The sequence below is a fragment of the Exophiala oligosperma genome, assembly GCF_000835515.1.
Source record: "Exophiala oligosperma strain CBS 72588 unplaced genomic scaffold supercont1.1, whole genome shotgun sequence".
NCBI lineage: Eukaryota > Fungi > Ascomycota > Eurotiomycetes > Chaetothyriales > Herpotrichiellaceae > Exophiala > Exophiala oligosperma.
The window spans coordinates 3453039-3473307 of NW_015622818.1; the positions used below are offsets into that span (position 1 = coordinate 3453039).

Genomic DNA, 20269 nt, shown 5'->3' on the forward strand with positions numbered 1-20269 from the left:
AGACTCAGCCTTGTGTGATAGGGTCCCTCATGCCGACGCAGGCGATTTATATAGGGGTTAGAATGTGGTCGCATTCATATCGGTATACCATCTAGTCGCAGAGTATGTCATGCGTCTCATAACAATTGCACAATTGTACCGCCGCTTCATTCATCCTGAACCAGGAAATTGAGCCAGAATTTCAATCCTTCTACACCCTCCTCCCGGCACAATGCACCTCTCTCTTCCGCCATCTCCAATTCTTCCACCGCAACTCCTAGACTCCATCCAAACTTCGCAGCTGCTTGCTGAGCCGTCACGCCGAATCCAAACGTAGACCATTCCCACGTAGGGACGTCTTCCGGCGTAGAGGAGCGTAGAGTGTCCAGCCAATCCCTCAGCTGTTTGATGGTCTTTTCGTCACTAGCATCTCTTCGTTGCACGGCCAAAAGCCCACTCTTGAACCTTCGCATCTTGACGGGGAGTCCGAGTCTTTCCCAGGCTTCCGCAGCTTTTTGAAAGTCAGAAGGACTCACCAGCTCCAGTCCATTCTGACTTCGGTTAAACATGGCCCAAAAGTCGACCAGACTCATTGTACCTCCTTGGCTGCGTAGAATACCTCTCCTATCATCTGTAGCGTATTCTGCAAGGTTTCGTGCCAGCTCAGAGATGTACAGTGTATTCGAGCTATCTCCGAGGATGTCCTTGGTGGTGACCATCCCCAATGCAGCGGCGGAGCGTGAGAGCAGAGGGTCGGATGATGTCCCCGCAAGGCCCAAGTCTGATCCCGATTCTGCTGCAAACTTCTCGGCAAGGGCAACAATGTCCTTCGCGGAAGCCATTAGAGCTTCCAGATCCCCAAATGCATTGCCCAGAACGGTCTCATTGTTTCGTCGGGTCTCCAACCCTCGCCGTTCGAGGCCAGCAATCCCAACAGCGGATGTACGCGGCCCTGCTAGGGGCGCAGGACTCGCGCTCTCAGTTGGCGTTGGGGACCGAATCTCGGCGTGTGGGATTGGTGGCGCGGATTGCAAGAGCCACTTGCGCTGGATCATGGCGTTCTTGAGTCGCTCATAGAATACTTTATCACCACCTGTGCGGAATGAGAACTTTACACATATCGACTCATGCTGCCCTTCCTCCAGAGACAGTCCGGCTATCTCGGGCCCGGGCGATTCGGATCTATTCATCGATTCCGTAAAGGCCACACGCTGTATCGAGGATGGTACTGGGAGTGGAGCAGAACAGAGTTCGCATATTCGCATACCAGGATGATTGCGAAATGTACACCGAGGGCAGGTAATGTCATCGCTGATATTGCCATCATCGTGAGTGGCTGTTGATCTGATCGCCTCGGTGTTATCCGAGGCTTGAATCCCACTTTCTGGGACTCGTTTTGCGTTTGCAGCGATGGCCGCCTTGAGAACCAAGGCGAAGGGAGGTTTGATGCCACATGCGAGGCAGGGTGGCAATGGGAAAGCCTCCGTGGCAATGGTCGGATCGAAGTTCGAGGGTACAGGGTTAGAGAATGAACAAATGGGACACACCCATGTGCCCACCACAACAGGTTCGATGGCCGTAGAGACAGTCGTTGAACGGAATGGACTTGTTGATCTGGACGTTGGCGAAGATGACGATGCCAGCCTCTGGAATTGTAGTGGTTGAGGCGCAACGGATCTGGTTCCGCTGCCAAACCCGCGCTTCAACGGCTTCGGGAACAGGGTGATCTTGGCCGATGATTTGAGAAATCCAGCCTGCATCAAGCTGGGATGAGCTTGGAGTTTGAGTGAGGAAGAAATGTCGAACTTTACCTGAAATTCATATTTCTCAACTTCTTTCAGGTCGACAGCCCACGAGTTACTTCGAGGATCCGCGTCGTCGACGTAACAAGCCCGGTGAGAAGTCAAATAGGCATGGCCTTTCTGGCAGCTAGCAATCTTGTATTTGCTGGGATTGACGTGAGCATGGAAATCAAGACATCGCCAGTGGATTGATTCTCGCACCCTTCATAAAGTCCAACGCCATCCTGGACCACCAGCAAAGTTTCATCATCGGCAAGCGTTGGGCGGGAGCCAGCAGTGAGATCTGGCTTTTTGAGGAACATCCGGCATTCGTCTCAGGCTCCGTATCATCTTTAACGGGACTATCGAGTTGCCTTGGGAATGCACACTAGTATGCTCAACGTTATCATTGAATGATGTAGGGATTGTCCAACATGGCGGCCTTGAAGACATTCGGACCAAGTGCCTTGTTATCATCCAAAGCGCCGATTATGGTTAATTTGCCGAGATGTATCTACTGCGGAGCATTCGGACGACATTTGTTTGAACTCTCTTGCTACTCGTATCTGTGCTTCATTTCACCATTGCAGCATCCGTCGAATCGTCCGAATGCATTCATGACGCTTCACCTACAGATAGTCTTCTTCTGAGCATTATTACAGGAAGTATGGAACAAAGTGAGTTTAGACAGCATGATACATTCGCTCCATTGGACCCTCTGACAGCAGGACATTTCTGGCATGTCTCGTTTTCATACAAATACAAGGTCGTCAAGCGTGATCCACTCCATCTGGGTCATCTTTTCATACTACATACAGCGCAAAAAGTCATGCTGCACGGGAGCAGGGTACGAGTAGGCTTTAATTATTACCTATCACTCGCCGCTCCTCGATCAGGTACGCCCGTCGCGTTCTTCGCTCTCGAATACCCTGGGTCCTTCTTGACACTGTCACCCTCCGCCGCGACCTCGACATCCCTCGCTGGCTCTGTATCCTCTGCACCTTGGCGAGTCACGTTGTGTCCACTGATAGGCCCACGAGGGTGATCACCCTCCTCCGCCAGTCTACGGAACTCGACATTCACGTCACCGTGAAGGCCACTTCCGCCCGTGGCGCCGGCGCCTTCGGGACCGCTCGTCGGCTTGCTTCTAGTATGTTGCCCTTCGTGGCGCACTTCGGTGCTCGTCTCGCCCTGGATCGGTTTACCCAAACCCGTGTGAACATCCGCGGAGGTGGCCCCCGGGAGGGTGCTCAGCGGATCGGTGCGAACACCTTCCTTGCCGTGAGAGCGGAGGACGTCCGGGTTGTTGGCTTGTCCCGGAATTTCGGAGATCGGGTTGGGTTGGTAAGTTGATTCCTTCGGTGCCGTCCCCGGAGGAAGTATCTGAGCGGAGAATTCTGGTGCGTTGTCGGCCGGACTGACTTTTTGACCTACTTGGTGCTGCAACACAAAAGTGTTAGCCAGTTGCTCTCTCTCACACGCACATGTATTGTCGTCATGGACTAGTCAAAACATACACCGTGTTGTTCCATAGGTTGGTCACGAGGTCTTGAAGGTTGGAATTCTCCTTGTGCATTGGTCATGGAGTCGGGATTTGTGGAAGCCATGTTGGAAACGAGTTTTGTTGTTGGAGTGTTCGCAAACGGCGATTTCAAGTTTGTGATTGTTTCCAAGGATTATTATCGATGATATGTAGAACGACTATGCGTTACAAGAGAAGAACTGTTCGTAGACGTACTCAGGAGAAAGAGAGGCCATGGAAGGGTTTTTAAAAACAAAAAGTGATCGTTGTGCATTCTACGAGGTATCTACTCATAGTGATGTCATGTTCAGACAATTGGAGGGAAAAAGTGAGATCATGCTGGGTACGAGTAACTCGCACACATAGTGATTCCGTCGACAATGCGCATGGGAAATGTCTCCCATGTACTCGTAGGAATTTACAAGGTGGTATTTGATCGTCAAAGGAATTTTGTAATGGAGGAGGCGAAAGACAAGTATATGACGGCACGGTATTACCTTCCCAGCGAATCAAATCTATATCCATTTGCGGAGCCTTGTCTCAACACCAATGCTCGACCTTGATACAATGGACGACGAAGGATGAGCTTGAGGTAGACCAAGTGTAATCGTCGTATGGACTGGGTTAAGAAACCTCTTCAGATGTGCATTGTGGGAATTGATGCTCCTGTTATCTGCGAGGGTCAGCAGTCGGAAAAGCACCTTGGGTATCTCTGATTCTGAAGGACCCGAGTGACAATTACAACTTTCGATCCCCATGACATCAAAATACAAAAGCCCTACTGACAAAACTCATAATCGGGACAACCCAGAGTACCGTCGTTTTGTTTTTCAGTATCAATGGTCGCATTACACCTGTGAGGCGAAATTTTAGACATCTTGATTCACCATCAGACCCTCCTCGTACAGCAGCTTTAGCTACCCATAAACTTTGTAGACTCCCTCACTTCCCCATCGAAAATGTCCGAAGTCAAGGCCAAAGGAGGAGCCACCATCGAAAAAGGTGACACTGTTAGCACTCCCGTACGTGCAAACACAAGATCTACTATTCGCCGAAGGAGAGACTGACAATATGCAGTACAGAGGAGGAAAGCATGAAGGACAGGTGGATATATCTCTGTTACACCCATACCCATTCAGCTGACCGTTCCAGGTCGAGCAGATTATTACAGACGACAACGAAGCCCAGCACACAGGGGCTAAAGGAACCAACCACGCACCCGCTGTTGTCTTCACCAACCAAAACAACAAGAAGGTCGCTCACAAGCCTGGTACTGTGACAGACTTGGACAAGGAGTAGTGAGGTGAATTCCTGGACCCAACACCAGAAGCATGATAGACAATATACTGAACTAACAAAATGTGCAATCTTCAGTTGATCTGGCCAATGTCACTTTCACCACCGATTACTCATCAGCAAAAGGCGGATTAAGATCAAGTAGCTTTATCATATCTCTGTCCAGCGCATTGCGTAACCATTCCTCACGTAGAACTTGGTGGCGCTCAAGTTGTGAAATTCTAAGGGCCGGATACCCAGGTTGGTTGCGGATCATGTCGGATTGGGGTTCTTTATGATATTGAGCATCCAGTGTGGCCAACATCTCAGCCATTTCAAAAGATGGCTGGTCCTCCGTGTATTCGACATTGCGAGGTTCTTGCCAGCTACTGTATTGGAGCCACTCCCACTCCCAGCCCAAGTCTTCCTTGGCTAGAATATAACTAAAGGGGACGCGATGTCCATCCGTAGACACGGGCCAGCCCCCAACTAGGTATTCTTCCAAATAGTGTTCCAGATCGTTCAAGGAGCCAACCAACGCATGACAGTATCCTTTGAGGATCTACCAAGGATACTCGCGTAGACTTAGAGGGGAGGGGGGATATCCGAGCCTGCATACCGGCAAACAGTGAGTCGTACCCTGTATGATGTTGAATGTCGTTATCCAGTAGTTCCTTAATCTAGTACGTTCATCGTCTGCAGGATGGATCACGTCCACCAAAACCACACAAGCCAATAGATTGGGCATCCCGGAAGGGCCTCTCGAGTGCAATGAGTCTAACCTCTGAACAATCTCTGTCCTTTGGGGTCCATGCAGCGGATCCTGGTCGATCATGTTGTCAATAGGCCCGAGCCTGCTATTTTGCTCATGGTAGGCGCAGCCCTCGTCTCTTCTTGAGAGATAACCTCTTGGATAGTTGCAAAAGCTGATGATGCAGGTCTCAAGTAGCGGAGCGGGTGGTAAAGCTTGAGGGCAGAGATGCAAAGCACGAAGTCGGAGGTGTACTAGTCTGGGAAGTATGTCCCGCAGAGATATACACATTCCTGCACTGTCGGTTCCTCCGGTGTCCATCTCAACACTCGTACAGCTTTGTGGGAGTGATCTGAGCAAGTCCGAGAACACTGCGCCAGGGAGGTTCGGTTCTCGACGCCAATCACAGCGCATATATTCTCCCTTGATCACCAGTGAGAAAGAGACTAAGTTACACATTCTGGACCGGATCAAGTTTGTCAAACATATCAGGCGTGTGATCATGTCCTCCATTGGTTTGGTATGTGGCCCCTGTACAGGATGGTACCCAAGCAAGGGCCATGTTCCCCGATCTAGACCTGGACAGGGCTTGAAGCGACTAGGCCATCCAGAATGTGCTGGAACAGTGAGCGATACGCTCAAAGTTTGAGTTGACTGAAAAGACTTGGGAGGGCCGAAAGCGTAACAACGATCAAGTAATAACCGCAACCGTTTTTCATCAAGGACGAGGTTCTTCGTCAGTAACGGTTCTCTAAGTCGCTTCTAACTGGAACTGACACGCAAAGTGGGAAGAAACTCATGGGTGGAAGCTGTATATCTGATCAGAAAGAGTGCCTCCCGGATAATATCATCATTGAGCGACATATCGGATGCTTTCTTTTTGAGGTTGATAAGATAGTGATGGTCGAACACTGTACTTGGATATGAAATTCTTATCTTGGAGAGGAAAGTGTATAGTGATTGTGAGTGCTTCTTGTGCTTAAAATCAGAGGATATCTGAGGGCGGTGGTAGCTGCTCAAAGTAACTCCAGTCTTTCATAATCAACATGAAAATAGTGCAAGAGCGATGGAGTTATACCATCATCAAGCGTTCACTCTCGTTGCCGAAATTGCCGATTGTTTTGTAGGTGACACTGTGTGAATGCTTCAATAGTCTTGGTTCGATATACCATGGTCTACTTGACAACCGCAAGTAGATATCCGTCATAATTTTTCGATCCCACCGTCTGGAGTACAACTGCGTCGACTCTATCATCCTTGCCAACAGCCTCAATCAATTGTCGTGTGCCTGCCACACGCGAGTCCTCTTGTATCGCTTGCTCCTCAACAATACGACCACCCCTGACCACATTGTCGACGTAGATACATGTTCTGGGTCTGATCATTTGCAGAGCCGACTCGAAATATGCCAAGTTGTTCTGCTTGTCTGCATCAATAAAGACGAAGTCAAACGGCTCGCGTTTGCCATTCTTGACTTCTTCCACCAGCCGAGGTAGGATGTCTGTGCCTGTGCCCAGCAACACAGAAATTTGTTCGCTCATGCCTGCACGTGCAATGTTTTCTTCTGCGACAGCTTTGTGGTGCGGATCTACCTCGATCGAAGTGACCTTCCCAGTCTTGCCAGCTCCGATTGCCAGCCAAATGGAGGAGTAGCCTCCTAAGGTCCCGACTTCCAGTATATTCTTCGCTCCTGTGAGTTGGACTTGTATGGACAAGGACTTCCCTTGGGACGGGTCAACTGCTATATCTGGCAGACCCTTTTCCAGTGAGTTTCTATGGGCAAACTCCAGTATATCATGGTGCATATTGCGCACGGGATTGAGCAGATGAGCCGAAGTGTACTCTTCGACTGCTTTCCAGCGAGGGTTCGACCCGGAGGATGCTGACCTTGGTGCCATCGTTGGAAGGACTGGCTTTCTCCAAGCCAACAACTGCAAAGTCGACGATTACAGAGGAGGATCGACCAGTTTTGCTTCGGCTTCTGCCTTTCTATGCTGTAAGATTGTTGAGATGTCCTGATGCAGAGGAGTCGCGAGGACTGCTGCGATCGTGTAGTCGCCGTCGTGACTGATACTTAATTGTGCTGTTTGCTGGGTGAATTTGCCGGCCATCGACGTATTCGGATCAGCGTTCGTATCGCAGATCATTGTGACGCGGCCTCCGATCTCGGTCTCGACTCTCAAGTCACCAAAGCTCAACAATGTAGCATCCCACGCTTTCTTAGCTGCTTCTTTGGCTGCCCAACGTCCGGCAATCCAAGAGGCAATCTGTCGTCGCTTAGACTCATCCTGAGTTTCCAGTTGTGTCCATAATGGAAAACGACGGCGAAGGTCGTCTAGCTCCTTTGCATGCAGAAACCGTTGCGCTAGCCTGGTCAAGCGTTTACTGTCTGGTTTGAGTGGACAGAGAATACGGTTGGTCGCGATGATGTCGGTCCCAATGCGCAGAGCGGCTGGAAATAGAACCCGCATCTGTACGCAAGGTGATAGGAGCGAGAACGATCACGAAAGGACTAGTCACCTCAAATTCGCGTTCGTGAGATCATGGGAAATGTATTCTGGAACAGTTCCAAGTTCAGGTATGTTTTGGGGGGAAACCGAAAATACTGTAGGCTACCTTTAGGTACCTAAGCTTGGCCTAAGCAATAACTGCAGTGAACAAACCCCCCGTACGGGGAACATGCCGGTACTTGTGGTTTTCATGTATCGGGGTAAAGCCGATTACACTAGCACTGACCTGCTAGCAACCCATGGTCCATTCAACCTACAAGCAATCTTTTCCAACGATTTGAGAAGATCTATACGAGCCTGTATCTTTTGCGCCGAACCAATCAATTAGGAAGGCATCCATACCATCTGGAAAAACGGCATTTCTAGTCCGCTCAACTCCGCAATGAGGGGGGCGTCTTGCCCGTGGCCATTACCAATATAAAAACAATTGATACCAGTTTCGCAGCGCATCTCATTCAGTCGTCGCCATTTCAAAGCAATCTCCCTAGAAGAGAATCCTCAAAATGAAGCACATTCAGTGTACAGGCAGCCCCTTTGAAGTGAGTCTTGACTCCTTGAGATGGGCCAGCCGTACATGCCACTAACGAACAATCGCACGTAGATTGGCCGGCAACACGGGCAGAGCGCCAAAACGGAGGTGCATGGAAGTATCGCTTTCTATGAGAGCTTTTTCAAAGAGCGAGCCAAGCTATCATGGCCCCAAGTTCGCGATGTAGCCAGAGCATTTGTCCCCTTGCTCGAGACTTCGTACCCCGACTATCTGGAGGAAATGAAAGGTGTGGCAGAAGGCGCCGACGTCGATCTTGATTCTGTCATCGCACTCAACGTTCGTACCGAGATCGCGTATGGTATGCTGAGTGACGGATGTACTGCATTTACTTGGAAGACGTCAGATGAGAGTTTCATTGGCCAAAATTGGGACTGGCGCATGGAACAGACGCCCAACGTCGTTTGTCTGAGCATTGAGCAGCCGCCAAAGCCGACGATAAAGATGATGACTGAAGGTGGTATCATCGGCAAGATTGGCTTGAACTCGGCCGGGGTGGGAGTCACCCTGAACGCGATTGCGGCGCCCGGCGTGTCATACAACAAACTTCCCGTACATGTGGCCTTGCGAAGAGTGTTGGACAGTACTTCCCGAGAAGAAGCAGAAACCGCTCTGCGAAAGGCAGGCGTCGCGGCCGCGGCTCACATCACAATAGCGGATTCGGCCACGGGAGCCTGTGGATTCGAATGCACTGCCCTGGATATCGTCGAGATGCCCATGGACCCAAAGGGCATCTGCACACATTCGAACCATTTGGTCAAAGGACACAAGGTACAAGGGTCATCTATGCTGCCGGACTCACCTTTCCGCCTGAGCCGCATTCAGGAATTGCTGAGTGGCATTGACAAACCGACGACGCAAAACTTCGCCGAAATGTTCAAGGACGAGAAAAACTATCCGGCCTCAATTTGTCGAGCTGTGGGTGAGAAGAGTACCATACAGACTCTGTTTTCAATCGTGATGGATCTGAAACAAGGCACCGCTAGAGTCAAGATGGGTCGACCGACTGAGGGCGGAGAAGTCTTTGAATTGAGACCGTGAAAAGGCTTAGATCTTGCTAATACTTTGTCCATGATAAAAGAAGATGCCCATGATCCGCTTTTTTTCAAACAAGTGCCGAAAGTGATTTGATATTCTCATCCTTCTAGTGTATGTACAAAAGTCGCAACTTGCGAATTTTCCATCTCCTTCCGAGGGGCTTTGCAGAACAAAAACGTTTCGTCTAGTGTGCCTCCTTGCCCGAGATCTTGTTTGCCTTGTCCTCTTGCTCGACTTGTTGCAGGAACTCTCTGCGAAGTAAATGGTCAGGTCATATACCGCGTGTGGTGTTCTTGGGCGAGCCGGGTTTCTCTTACTGAATGAATTTCTCCTCGTCCTTGCTCGAAGCGTTGATCGGAGGTGTCGTTGACTTCTTGGAGCCGCCACCTCGTGTCATGAGATATGGGATACCAAAAGTCGCACCGAGCGTGGCCATGGCCAGCTAATGACAGATGTCAGCGTTTCCATGCCCCGACAACACCAGCTTGTGTCATTTTGCGAGAGAGCAAAGAAATATCGTTTTGAGGTTTGGAACAAACGGGACAACGCACCCAGTGTGATCCGACCTGCCGGCCGGCAACAGTGTACATAGCAACCATCTTGACGAAGTAGGGATGTGGAGGAGGTGGTGGACTGGGGAAAGGGAAGATGTGTGGTGTCGTTGTTCAGAGGATGTTATTTCACTTCGTGAATTGAATGCCATGCGACTTTCGCTCGCTTCCGCAGTTTCGAGCTTCAAGAAGCTGCACGTGATTTGATTATACGTACGGTCAAGCATAAAATCAAAATTCAAGGCTAACATACGGTGAAACAAATGCGCCTCTACAGTCACCTAACTGTTCCTTTCGTCATAGCGACTCATCTTACCCCAAGACGTGCCGTGCAAGGCCGAGGCTCCCCGGTTTATGCTTTTGCTTGCCCGTGAGGCATATACAGCCTTGTACTACAGCGAAATAAAGTTGACTTTTGACTGCCTGCCTGCCTGCACTGCCCATCCTGATAAAAGCACACGACACCTCAGCAGATGTGAGTCTCTGGCACAACACCTCTCTCCGACTCTTCCACCTCTTGGAGCGTACCCTCGAACCATGGCGGAGCGCAACAACTCCTCCCCCGACAGGGAAGCTCCGCGTGCTCCGAACGCCGCCTTCCCACGGGAAACCCTGCCCAAGGACCTCCAGAAGATCATCGACCGACAGTCTCAGGATGACTGGATGGAGAACATCTACGAGGGCGCGGCGCCCGACACGACGGACACCAACATGCGGTACGCAGCCTACGCGAACCGCCTGCGGACCATCATGCTCAGCGCCCAGCGTTACGTCGCATACACCTCCGACATAGGCGAGTCGTTCCGGCCCGTCGCACACCCATGGCTGGTCCGAGGGGCCTACGGCGTCTCGTGGGCCTACGTGCTGGGCGACGTCGCCAATGAAGGGTGGCGAACGTACAAGAGGAATCAAAAGAGGTTACACCCCGACGGCGACGAATACCGGGACGCAAGTAAGACCTCCCTCGCGGCCCAGGAACTCACGAGGCCGCCGGTACACATCCCCGCCATCGAAGACTACCGGAGCGTCATGGCGCAACGAGCGGTCTTCCAGAGTCTGGCGTCGATGGGTCTGCCGGCTTTCACGATCCACAGCATCGTCAAGTACTCCGGGAAGGCTTTGAAGAATGCAAAGAATGCAACGATACGGACATGGGGTCCCATTGGGGTGAGTATTAAAAGACTGGTACCGAAGTTGTTCCTTTCCCGACGACTGACAATTCAATAGCTCGGCCTTTCATGTGTTCCTGCGCTTCCGTACTTTTTCGACAAGCCCGTCGAAGAGGCTGTGGAGTGGACTTTTTACCAAGCATTCAAGGCCATTGGCGGAGAGAAGGCAGTGGGAGATAGACATTCCGTCGGCCGGCAAGATGCCATCAAGGCTGAAGCCAAGATTTTGAAGGAGAAGAAAGAATTATGAAGCTCTTAATGGTTAAAGTCAAGCGTTGGTCCAGTTCATGATGTTTCATTAGCCCGCCACTCAATACGAGGGAAGTATTGTATATAGAACAATCCGCTTATCTAAAGGTACCATACAAAGACGAAACCTCCTATGACTTTCATGGACTCGTTCTGCTTACAAGAATCTCGCTAAAATACCATTCAAGTCACTTTCACGGGTTCCTTCTACGAGTATATTTCAGTAGATAGCATGTCGTGTTTCGTAACATTGGCTTTTGATACGTTATCTCAACCGATCACTCAGTAACGACCATGTCCTCGACCGCTTCCACCACGGGCCCGATAGTCACGCCCACAGCGAGCTGGTTGTCGTCCGCGGCTTGCAGAGCGACGATCGAGACCAGGGAAGCCATAGCCTCTATGCTCACGGCTCGGGAAAAAGCTGTACACTCGCTCATTACTCCTGGAGACACCTTCTCGCATTGCCTTGGCACCAGTCTGACTGGCTCCCGGAACCGAATATCCCTTTCTCATACTGTCTCTCACACAGTTCCGGAGAAACTCGGTCAGTTCCACCTTGGTCGGCAAGTGCTCAATACCCATGACAGCCAAAAAGTCTAGAAAGTTGTCGACATTTTGAATCTCTTTGACCTGGTGGGCAAGACGTGCTGCAGCACCGAACGGCGGAGCACCATGCGAATCATATAGTTCGTCGCGCATTTGAACCAAGGTTTTCCGACCGTGACCGCTGCCACGGTTCACGGTGAGGCGAAATAGGTTAATGAACATCAGCAGACGGTATGATGTCTTGGAAGCCTGAAACGTTTTTGACAGTCGATATTCGCAGACTTCATCCGGTTCCATGTACACGAGATCCACCTTACCGGCGCCCCTCCGCTTATCAAGCATCCACACAACGTTGCGAGTAACTGCCTCGCGGATGAGGGCGATTCGGAGCTGCTGAGTGAAGTCCACATCCGCAATGAGAGATGCAATGAGAAGATGTCCAAGGTTCGGACAATGAGCTTTTGAGGTGTAGCCATTCTTGAAGTCTTCGAGCACACCATTGGCGACCTGGACAACAGACTTGTAGGTTGTAGCCAAGCACAAAAGGAGGTGGAATATATGAAAGTATGACTCGATGGCCTTCTCTGAAGCATGCTTTAGGGTGCTCTTGCTGTCTTGCTGCTCGAGGACACGTTGCTCGAGTCTTTGATGGAAATTGCTGCTGTATTCCTGAGGCAGTGCAGCTTGGCTCAACCTTACTACAATGTCGTTCAGGAAGTGGTAGATAATATCTGATCCTGTCAACTGCCCCAGTTCTGCCGCGCGGGCGATGTTACCGAGACAACCACTGATACGGTCCTTGATTAGAGCGTAATGGCTGCGAGACAGAGGTAGAGGCAGCCAGGACCGGAATGGTGTTCCGTGGACAGATGTGCGAACGCGAAGATTTTTATAGGCATCGTCAGAGATAAGATCGAATTCGCTCGCGATCATTCTCTTTCTTCCTGGAGTGACAAGAGCATCCACTCCGATTCCCAATGGGGTATCCCGGAAGGACTTCTTGAGGACAAAACATTGTAATTCACGGTTTCGAAGAATGTTGAACTTTGTCACAATACCTCGAGGGCCGCCAACTCTGTTCCAGGAACGAGCCAAGTTCGAAAGGTCCTCGGATTCTAATTTGTCGCAGACGATAGCCAAGATTTCGTCCGGAAGACGTGCAAAAGGCTGTGTAGTGACAGCAGGAGCACTTTTGGGAACTGTGCCATAGGAGACGGCAACAGGAGTAAGAGTTGTTGCAGATCTAGAGTCTGTTGACGTTGCCCACCCTCGGGGATCGACAATCCCAAATTGGCAGAAAGGGCAACGATGCTGTGGATGGGTATTGCTAATTTGCCGGTATGTTCTCAGATCAACCTGCCTGCCTGATGACTGTTCGATATGATCGCTATTGAAGAAGCTCAATATCTGTATCGCTATACCCTGGAGAGTGTACGCCGGCGTATAGCCGTCCTTTGTGTTGAGGATGCTGGCACAGATGTATCTGCCAAATACGTTGGGGTGTCGAATTTGGGTGTCACAGGCAATGGTTGGTGGATGGAGCGGGAAGTCCTGAGGAATGTTGACCGTAAGGTGGATTGGCCTCTTTGCTTCCGGAGTAAGAATGAGACAAGCGCTGCGGATGTCTGTCCGGGGAATGAACGTGATGTACGGGTAAGGCTTTGATTGAAACTCTGCGATGTCGCGCAGGAGCCGTTGATGGAGAGCCATGGTGGTAGTCACCTCATAGATGAGGATGTCGTGTCAGTTTCTGAACCAGTTGGTCCCTTAGGAAATGTTTGAACGATTGTTGATAATGGGTTTTTCCTTAGATCAGTGGAAGTGACCCTATCACGGGGCAATGGTTATCTGGAAAATGCGAAGCAGTAAGAGGAGTGTTATATATCATGATAAAAGGCTGCAATGAGCCAGGAGGATGAGTCATTCTGTCTCAGGTTTGGATCGTTGAAAGCTCAAGCGAATGAAGCATCAATACATGGTGCCCATGCTCATCTATGGGCGTAAGTGGGGAGAGTGTGGCCGACAACATCTGAGGCTGAGCTATCGATTGAGGCCACAATCTTGACTCTGCCACTTACCTCTGTAATTGTATCATGATATACTGGTATCGAAATAGTCTTGATAAGACCTGCACATCTGTTGAAATCCACATCAGTCTTAACACGCGCTTTGTATGGGCTGGCCATTGTCAAATATGATTGTCCAGGAAACCGGGTTTTCATTTTGGCTATCACAGCTTTGGCGGCCGTGTTGGTCTCCATGCACATATCCTCAGTAGGTCTTCCCTAACTTCCAAGGAAAACGCAGGTTTGGCTGGGACCTAGGCATTCTATCAGCATTGCAAATAAAATAAGACGTTCGACGATGATACGCAAGAGAACAAATACAGCAGAACGACTGTTGCATATATTCCCTGGATAAATGTCGGCCCGACTCCGGACTCGGTGCTTTTGCAACTGACTCATCAATCAACCTCGATCGACAATCTTCATTCTAGAATGTCTTTTTGTACGACTCACGGTCTTTAAGCAGTCTCGAATAGACCGCCGTAGAAAGGGTCATTTACTTTCTCTTTTCTCAGCATAGACAACTTCCGGGAGTACTTCAATGTGCTGCTCGCGTATGAATCTGCACCTATGCCCGCCCTCGAGCCTGGACGAAGGGACGACTCGTCAAAGGACTCGAATGCCCACCAGAGGGTCCCCCTGCAAACTCCTCAGACCCCTATAGCGAAAATCCAACAACCTTCCCTAGAAAAAAATGGGCTGTCACACTGGAACACCTCCAAGTTAGGCTTGAGAGTGGGTGCGGATCTCATATCTGCAGCAAGTGCATCAGGCCTGATAGCACCTGTGATATGTGTCATAGACCGGTATGTGCAAGCAAGAGCTGGCAGAGATATACTCTAAAAAGAGATGTCAAGATATGCTGTTCCGCACTAGAAACATGAAAGTCGTCTCTATCCGCCACGAGATTGGCGTCTACTTTCCGGCTGTCTTTCACTGATTGACACCATCTTTTAGTTCAATAGTTGAAAAGGCTGCCAAAGGAGAAGCGTTCTCGTCCTGTCTCCTACGTTCCCTCCGTCCGGCCTGTACACAACCACATAGATTTCTCCTTTCTAAACCGTTCCTCCTCATATTCGGTCTTTACTTCTTGACCTACACCACAGCCAACACAGTCGACACGCTCACCTCGACAGTATCTTCGAAACCAGCTTCGGCAGTCTCCTCTGGGCCGGCCAAGTTCCTCGCGACTTCGTCCGTGAATATGAGTTTGTGCGTGTACAAGGACTCGCAATTCGTCCGCATGTTTGGCGCCCCGTCGCTGGCAGCAGCAGCCGCCGTACCTAGGCTCTCATATGCCCTATTCGCTGTACGAGACAGCATGACCATATTCGCCTCGTTCAATCTTCCTCCCATCATTGCCCCACAACTGGCGAATCTGGCCCCGAGCGTAAGATCTCGGTTCTCCAAGCTTCTCAGCACGGAGTCAGGGCGAGCGAACACCGCACAATTTTTGGCTCCTGCGGTGATTCAGCTCTTTTCCACGCCAATCCATCTTCTCGGGCTAGACTTATACAACAGACAAGGACGGCTGGGACTCGTGGACCGGTACTCTCGAGTTCTCCGGGACTGGGGTGTGAGCACGCTTGCGAGAATGGGAAGAATCATTGTAAGTCTGGCATTCTCATTCTGTTTCTGTTCCTGTGCTCCAACTAATACACACTTCAGCCTGCCTTTGGTGTGGGCGGCGTTGTCAATGCGAACGTGCGTAAAGATTTAATGACCAAAATTGACGCCGCATGAACCTTGAGACCGGAAGGTACAGGTATTAGAAGTTGATTCTCTCAAAAAGCAACTCGGTTTCAGGATCGGAAGGTTGGTATCGAATACGGTTGGCATTCGTGGTTGCAGGACGATATGGGACACTGGTACATGGGTATCTTCAATAATATTAGATAAAATGAGCGCAGACATGTCTCAGAAAGCACACTCAATACGAAATTACCACGGCTTGTATAATTTCTAGTCTAGAGAGTTCAAGAGTTCTACCTGTAAAACTGGGCGCCCTGCGAGTAAAGGCTCCTTTAGTCATAGTGATAAAAATGAGTTTGGTGAATATGAGACAGAAACGTCCAAGAAACGCCGCTTTGCTCCTGAATATGCGGCCTGAGTCCTTCTTTGTCAACGCCATGTTCTAATGGAATGGCCCAGCCAATTTCACTTCAAGACTTTAAAGATGCCAAATGCTTTCACTGCCACGTTGACCATTAGAGCGACTGCGGCTAGCACGACAAAAATTTGTCCAATTTCCATCCAATTGTTGAGCGTCATTTCGGTTTCGATGAACCCATCCTTTGAGATGCCTTTTCCCGTGTCCGCTGAATCGGGATCGGCAGGGAATCGACCAGTCTCATACCACTGTTCGAGGAGTTCGTCCTTCTCTCGCCAACGCTCCATCAGCCAAGCTTCGAATTCTTTGGCATCAGAAAGGGGGATGGAAGACACCGCAAAGCGGCGCCAATGCATGTTGACGCATTTTGGCGGACGACCTTGTAGATATGTCGAGCGGATTGTGAAATATTCTGGGGCAAAGCCTCCTTTCCTGCAGCAGTGTCAGCAATGTTGATGATGTGTCGAGCAAGAAAACGTACGGCGTTCCTTCATATGCAATGGTACAATCGTAAACCCAGTCGACTGTACCCTGCAATTGTTGAAGACAAAAGAACAGACCTGTACTTCGTGGAAGCAGAAGGTGTTTCATGTCTGGGATCGCTTGCTTTTCGGCCCATTCGCGGCTCTTTCTCTTCGTGTTCCTTGCAAGATTGGTGCCCTCTGGGAATATCAACAACCACATTGGATCGAGACCTTGTGAGCCGGACATGGGACCGCCGTGCCGCGTCTTCAGCTTCTCCAATCGATGCTGCAGACGCGGTTTGTCCTGGATCCATTTGCGTGCCATGAAGATAAATCCGTAGAACATCATCCCAGGGCCCAGCACAGGAACATACTTGAGCGATTCCTTCAGGATGATGAATATATGGCCATGCATCCGACTCGTGTATGCTATCCACCAGAGATACAGCCATTCGGTGTACACCTGGTGATTAGCAATATAGACGAGTCTTTCCGGAAAAGAGGTTTCCAACCTGCCAGACTTGTTCTTGGAGAATTGTCCCCGTAGATCTTTATCCCAACTCACTCTGACTTTGGTCGACGCAAACCACCTTGTCCCAGCAATGCCCACTACCCCAAACGACTGTTTGGTCAACGCCATGTATGCATAGTAGTAGTCCTTGTTCCACCAATAGAGTGGCGCGCCCAGGAACTGCGTCACATTGATTGAGACGCAGCCGCAGTTGAACCACGTCAAGAGGAGGAGAGCACGAAGTATTTGGCTGAAGGTACCATATTTGACCTCTCCAGCCGGATGTGGTTCTTCTTTAGGGGCCACCGGGCTACCGTTTGTTGTGTCTTTGGGTCCATTAGTCACAGCGGAGTGCGTCGTCCGGCTTCTGAGGGTGTTGTCTGCCATGGTTGGCAGGCTCGAGGTTCGATGTTGAGTATCCGCTTGTATGTCTAGAGATATGCACGGAGGAGCGTCAGCACTTGGAGGGACGGTTGCACAACAGGCTAGGCTGTCTCGAAGCCATCGGCCTAGTAGGAGGAAAACAATTCAACGCAAAGGGGTCAGAGAGGAATGGTTAGCAATGAGGACAGAGAAGCAAGATGTTCTTTATCAGGAATACGGTCACGATCTCATAGTGGTGCGCTCGGACGCAGGCACCTGCATGCAACTCATGATGCTGACGAGATATGGAACCTATGAAGGAGGCGGGGGCATTTTAGGGTGCCTGCTCCTATAGGCTTCTAATAGCTGCCTCTAGTGCCCATTTCACCGTCACCTGGTGCCGGATTTATGGCGACCCGAACAGCCCGAAAGCACCTACCACGGACCCAGTGAGCCCTGCGTCTGGGGGCACAATAAGGGTCTCTGTCTGGATGACTAAGCGGGCGCAGACAATATTGCCACGTGACTATCAAAATACCAGTCCACTCACAGTTGTTCTTCTGATGGTTGTATTCGTTCATTCGTCATTACTTTTACCATAGAATACTTTCTCCATGAACGGTACACAGAGGCTTTAGAATGCTGCATTCGCTAGAGGTTGTTTTCCAGCAAGCGTTGCGATCATATTTCAACCCACTCTCCAATTGACAGGTTCTCTAGAAAGACCTAGAGTTTCAAGCAATCATATCGTTTTCTGCTCATGAACGCCAATCTTGCGACCCAGCATGTCCACAACCCTGTCCATCAACCCAATGTCTTTCTCACCAATGCCCATCAGAAGGCTTTGGGGTTCTCACAGGGTAAATTGCACATCAGGTGTCGTTCATCATAAGAAACAGCTTTTCTGTATTGCACCACACCGTGGCCGAGCGTTTAGCTCGACGAGGCGCAATGCAGCATCACGATCGATAGACATCCTCCCACCTCGCAGAAATTTCCATCTAAGAGAAACTCCAGCTCACGAGCTTCTCTGTCTCGAATGGTCTCAGCCTCCACGGAACCTCCTATTGATCAAAAAGGATTGCTCCGAAAACACCACCGAGGCTCTCAAAGAATTCAGCAAGCATGTGGACTCGACCTATCCAGGGCTTAACATCATCATAGAATCCAAAGTATCCTCGGAGATCGGACATGAGTTGGCTCTTGATCATTTCACCTCCTCAGATTCCGCCGATCTACCACGAAAGTACGATGACAAAGTCGACCTTGTAGTGACGTTTGGCGGCGATGGGACAATCCTGCATGCTGCTTCTCAATTTGCTGCATCATCCGAAGTTCCACCAATTCTTTCGTTCAGCATGGGTACCCTTGGTTTCTTGAGCGAGTGGAAATTTGCCGAGTACAAGCGTGCATTTCGAGAGGTTTATATGTCGGGTGCCGCCTCTGAAAGACACGCTGTCATCCAAGGCTCGTCTTCCAAAGAGTCGAGCTCACAAAGTGATTGTACAGGCTGGTCATCAGTACGTGGAAAGTCGATGGGTCCCACACGAGGAGCAAGAGTGCTGGTACGGCAGCGTCTGAAAGTTGGTATTTTCGATGCAAAAGGCAATCGACTCAGCACTAACGGAGATGCTGCGCACGATGCGCATGCAATGAACGAGGTCATCCTTCACCGAGGTCGAGATCCACACCTCGCTATTGTCGATGTGTATGTTGGCGGTCGTTTCCTTACTGAAGCCGTTGCCGATGGTATGATTATCTCAACCCCAACTGGCAGCACGGCGTATAGCCTGAGTGCTGGCGGAAGCATCATACATCCATTGGTGCCATCTCTGCTGCTGACACCCATCTGCGCTCGAAGCTTGAGTTTCCGCCCTCTGATCCTGCCAGCAACCACACCAATAAGCTTGAAGTTGAGTGAAAAGAATAGAGGACGCGAAGTGGAAGTCAGCATTGATGGCATAAGAAGGAAAGATGGCATTGGCGTTGGCGCTGAAGTTCGCGTCTCCGCAGAAGATATCAAGAGCGAAGGTGACGGCTTTGTCGGTGGTATTCCTTGCATAATGCGAAGAATTAGTGGCGGAACGGAATCGGACGATGGTTGGGTGGGCGGATTGAACGGACTTTTGAAGTTCAACTACCCCTTTGGCGAAGAAATGTGATCATGATTTCAGCTTCATGGCCACGATATATCCAATGGCTCCAACTAATTTCCAACTAATTGTTTTTCGAAGCTTACCACTGATACTCTTCTTTGCCAGATTTGAAGCGAAATGTTGTCCTCTCCCAAGGGAGTAGTATCAACAGCAACGCATCGAAAGGCTCATCACCAGTTGTTGCTTGATCGGAGATGAGATAAGCTCTCCCTTCGACTGCTGACTCGTTCTGCTCGAGCACCTACAAGAGTTAAGGGTTTAGAGGGTGGCGATAGTGAGCCTACTGATGGCAACCCTCATGAGACTGAGAGGTTTGATGAAAACTTGTCAACAACAGAGCATTGCCTCAGAGTGGAAGTACCTAACGATTTCTGTTTGACCGAGGGTTGACTTCGATGTCGACACTTTCCTGTGCAAGAATGAGCAGAAAGAAGCACTGGGAATAGGCACTTGAGCATGGAGATCCACGCACGACTTTTTGCCGCTTCCACCGAAAGGAAAGAGGAATTGTTACCTTGACATGGAAATAAGACAAAGATTACGAACAGAGAACGACCGAATTATGACTTTGTAAGGAACGGAGATCAAGAGCTCAGGATCCTCGCACATACAAGAAACCAAATTTCAGATCCAAAACATGGGAAAACTCAGCAGACAAAGTATTCACGATCCGTGACG

General features: G+C 50.1%; 10 protein-coding genes across 10 annotated transcripts; 4 read left to right on the forward strand and 6 right to left on the reverse strand.

Annotated features, from left to right (window-relative positions):
• Window positions 1–67: 67 nt before the first annotated feature.
• On the reverse strand, window positions 68–2194 carry PV06_01174 (uncharacterized protein). Its single transcript, XM_016401766.1, has 3 exons — window positions 1983–2194; window positions 1791–1926; window positions 68–1733 (listed from the first exon to the last, which is right to left on the reverse strand). The coding sequence occupies exons 1-3, from the start codon at window positions 2081–2083 to the stop codon at window positions 147–149; spliced, it is 1824 nt and encodes a 607-aa protein (XP_016268819.1). The 5' UTR covers window positions 2084–2194; the 3' UTR covers window positions 68–146.
• A 433-nt stretch (window positions 2195–2627) lies between these two features.
• On the reverse strand, window positions 2628–3515 carry PV06_01175 (uncharacterized protein; the record flags this gene model as incomplete). Its single annotated transcript, XM_016401767.1, has 2 exons — window positions 3278–3515; window positions 2628–3200 (listed from the first exon to the last, which is right to left on the reverse strand). Exons 1-2 carry the CDS (start codon window positions 3365–3367, stop codon window positions 2628–2630), a joined length of 663 nt encoding a protein of 220 aa, XP_016268820.1. The 5' UTR covers window positions 3368–3515.
• Window positions 3516–6483: 2968 nt separating this feature from the next.
• On the reverse strand, window positions 6484–7206 carry PV06_01176 (uncharacterized protein; the record flags this gene model as incomplete). Its single annotated transcript, XM_016401768.1, has 1 exon — window positions 6484–7206. One exon carries the CDS (start codon window positions 7204–7206, stop codon window positions 6484–6486), a length of 723 nt encoding a protein of 240 aa, XP_016268821.1.
• A 48-nt stretch (window positions 7207–7254) lies between these two features.
• Window positions 7255–7919, reverse strand: PV06_01177 (holo-[acyl-carrier-protein] synthase; the record flags this gene model as incomplete). The annotated part of the gene is made up of 1 exon (XM_016401769.1): window positions 7255–7919. Exon 1 carries the CDS (start codon window positions 7777–7779, stop codon window positions 7255–7257), a length of 525 nt encoding a protein of 174 aa, XP_016268822.1. The 5' UTR covers window positions 7780–7919.
• Window positions 7920–8156: 237 nt separating this feature from the next.
• PV06_01178 (uncharacterized protein) lies at window positions 8157–9406 on the forward strand (the record flags this gene model as incomplete). The annotated part of the gene is made up of 2 exons (XM_016401770.1): window positions 8157–8357; window positions 8420–9406. Exons 1-2 carry the CDS (start codon window positions 8322–8324, stop codon window positions 9404–9406), a joined length of 1023 nt encoding a protein of 340 aa, XP_016268823.1. The 5' UTR covers window positions 8157–8321.
• An 893-nt stretch (window positions 9407–10299) lies between these two features.
• Window positions 10300–11571, forward strand: PV06_01179 (uncharacterized protein). The gene is made up of 2 exons (XM_016401771.1): window positions 10300–11121; window positions 11182–11571. Exons 1-2 carry the CDS (start codon window positions 10309–10311, stop codon window positions 11371–11373), a joined length of 1005 nt encoding a protein of 334 aa, XP_016268824.1. The 5' UTR covers window positions 10300–10308; the 3' UTR covers window positions 11374–11571.
• A 31-nt stretch (window positions 11572–11602) lies between these two features.
• Window positions 11603–13631, reverse strand: PV06_01180 (uncharacterized protein; the record flags this gene model as incomplete). The annotated part of the gene is made up of 1 exon (XM_016401772.1): window positions 11603–13631. One exon carries the CDS (start codon window positions 13629–13631, stop codon window positions 11655–11657), a length of 1977 nt encoding a protein of 658 aa, XP_016268825.1. The 3' UTR covers window positions 11603–11654.
• A 798-nt stretch (window positions 13632–14429) lies between these two features.
• Window positions 14430–15930, forward strand: PV06_01181 (uncharacterized protein). Its single transcript, XM_016401773.1, has 3 exons — window positions 14430–14793; window positions 14945–15596; window positions 15656–15930. Exons 1-3 carry the CDS (start codon window positions 14558–14560, stop codon window positions 15728–15730), a joined length of 963 nt encoding a protein of 320 aa, XP_016268826.1. The 5' UTR covers window positions 14430–14557; the 3' UTR covers window positions 15731–15930.
• On the reverse strand, window positions 15922–17674 carry PV06_01182 (uncharacterized protein). Its single transcript, XM_016401774.1, has 2 exons — window positions 16579–17674; window positions 15922–16529 (listed from the first exon to the last, which is right to left on the reverse strand). Exons 1-2 carry the CDS (start codon window positions 17457–17459, stop codon window positions 16145–16147), a joined length of 1266 nt encoding a protein of 421 aa, XP_016268827.1. The 5' UTR covers window positions 17460–17674; the 3' UTR covers window positions 15922–16144.
• A 546-nt stretch (window positions 17675–18220) lies between these two features.
• On the forward strand, window positions 18221–19597 carry PV06_01183 (uncharacterized protein; the record flags this gene model as incomplete). The annotated part of the gene is made up of 1 exon (XM_016401775.1): window positions 18221–19597. The coding sequence occupies one exon, from the start codon at window positions 18221–18223 to the stop codon at window positions 19595–19597; it is 1377 nt and encodes a 458-aa protein (XP_016268828.1).
• Between the last annotated feature and the right edge of the window lie 672 nt (window positions 19598–20269).

Coding starts and splice junctions, on each gene's coding strand:
- PV06_01181 (XM_016401773.1), top strand. CDS start 14,558: ATGCCCGCCCTCGAGCCTGGACGAAGGGACGACTCGTCAAAGGACTCG. Junction 14,794..14,944: donor GTGATATGTGTCATAGACCG/GTATGTGCAAGC, acceptor ACCATCTTTTAG/TTCAATAGTTGAAAAGGCTG. Junction 15,597..15,655: donor CGAGAATGGGAAGAATCATT/GTAAGTCTGGCA, acceptor TACACACTTCAG/CCTGCCTTTGGTGTGGGCGG.
- PV06_01174 (XM_016401766.1), bottom strand. CDS start 2,083: ATGTTCCTCAAAAAGCCAGATCTCACTGCTGGCTCCCGCCCAACGCTT. Junction 1,927..1,982: donor GGCGTTGGACTTTATGAAGG/GTGCGAGAATCA, acceptor CGTCAATCCCAG/CAAATACAAGATTGCTAGCT. Junction 1,734..1,790: donor TTGAGAAATATGAATTTCAG/GTAAAGTTCGAC, acceptor AGCTTGATGCAG/GCTGGATTTCTCAAATCATC.
- PV06_01182 (XM_016401774.1), bottom strand. CDS start 17,459: ATGGCAGACAACACCCTCAGAAGCCGGACGACGCACTCCGCTGTGACT. Junction 16,530..16,578: donor ATTGCATATGAAGGAACGCC/GTACGTTTTCTT, acceptor ACACTGCTGCAG/GAAAGGAGGCTTTGCCCCAG.
- PV06_01179 (XM_016401771.1), top strand. CDS start 10,309: ATGCTTTTGCTTGCCCGTGAGGCATATACAGCCTTGTACTACAGCGAA. Junction 11,122..11,181: donor GGACATGGGGTCCCATTGGG/GTGAGTATTAAA, acceptor ACAATTCAATAG/CTCGGCCTTTCATGTGTTCC.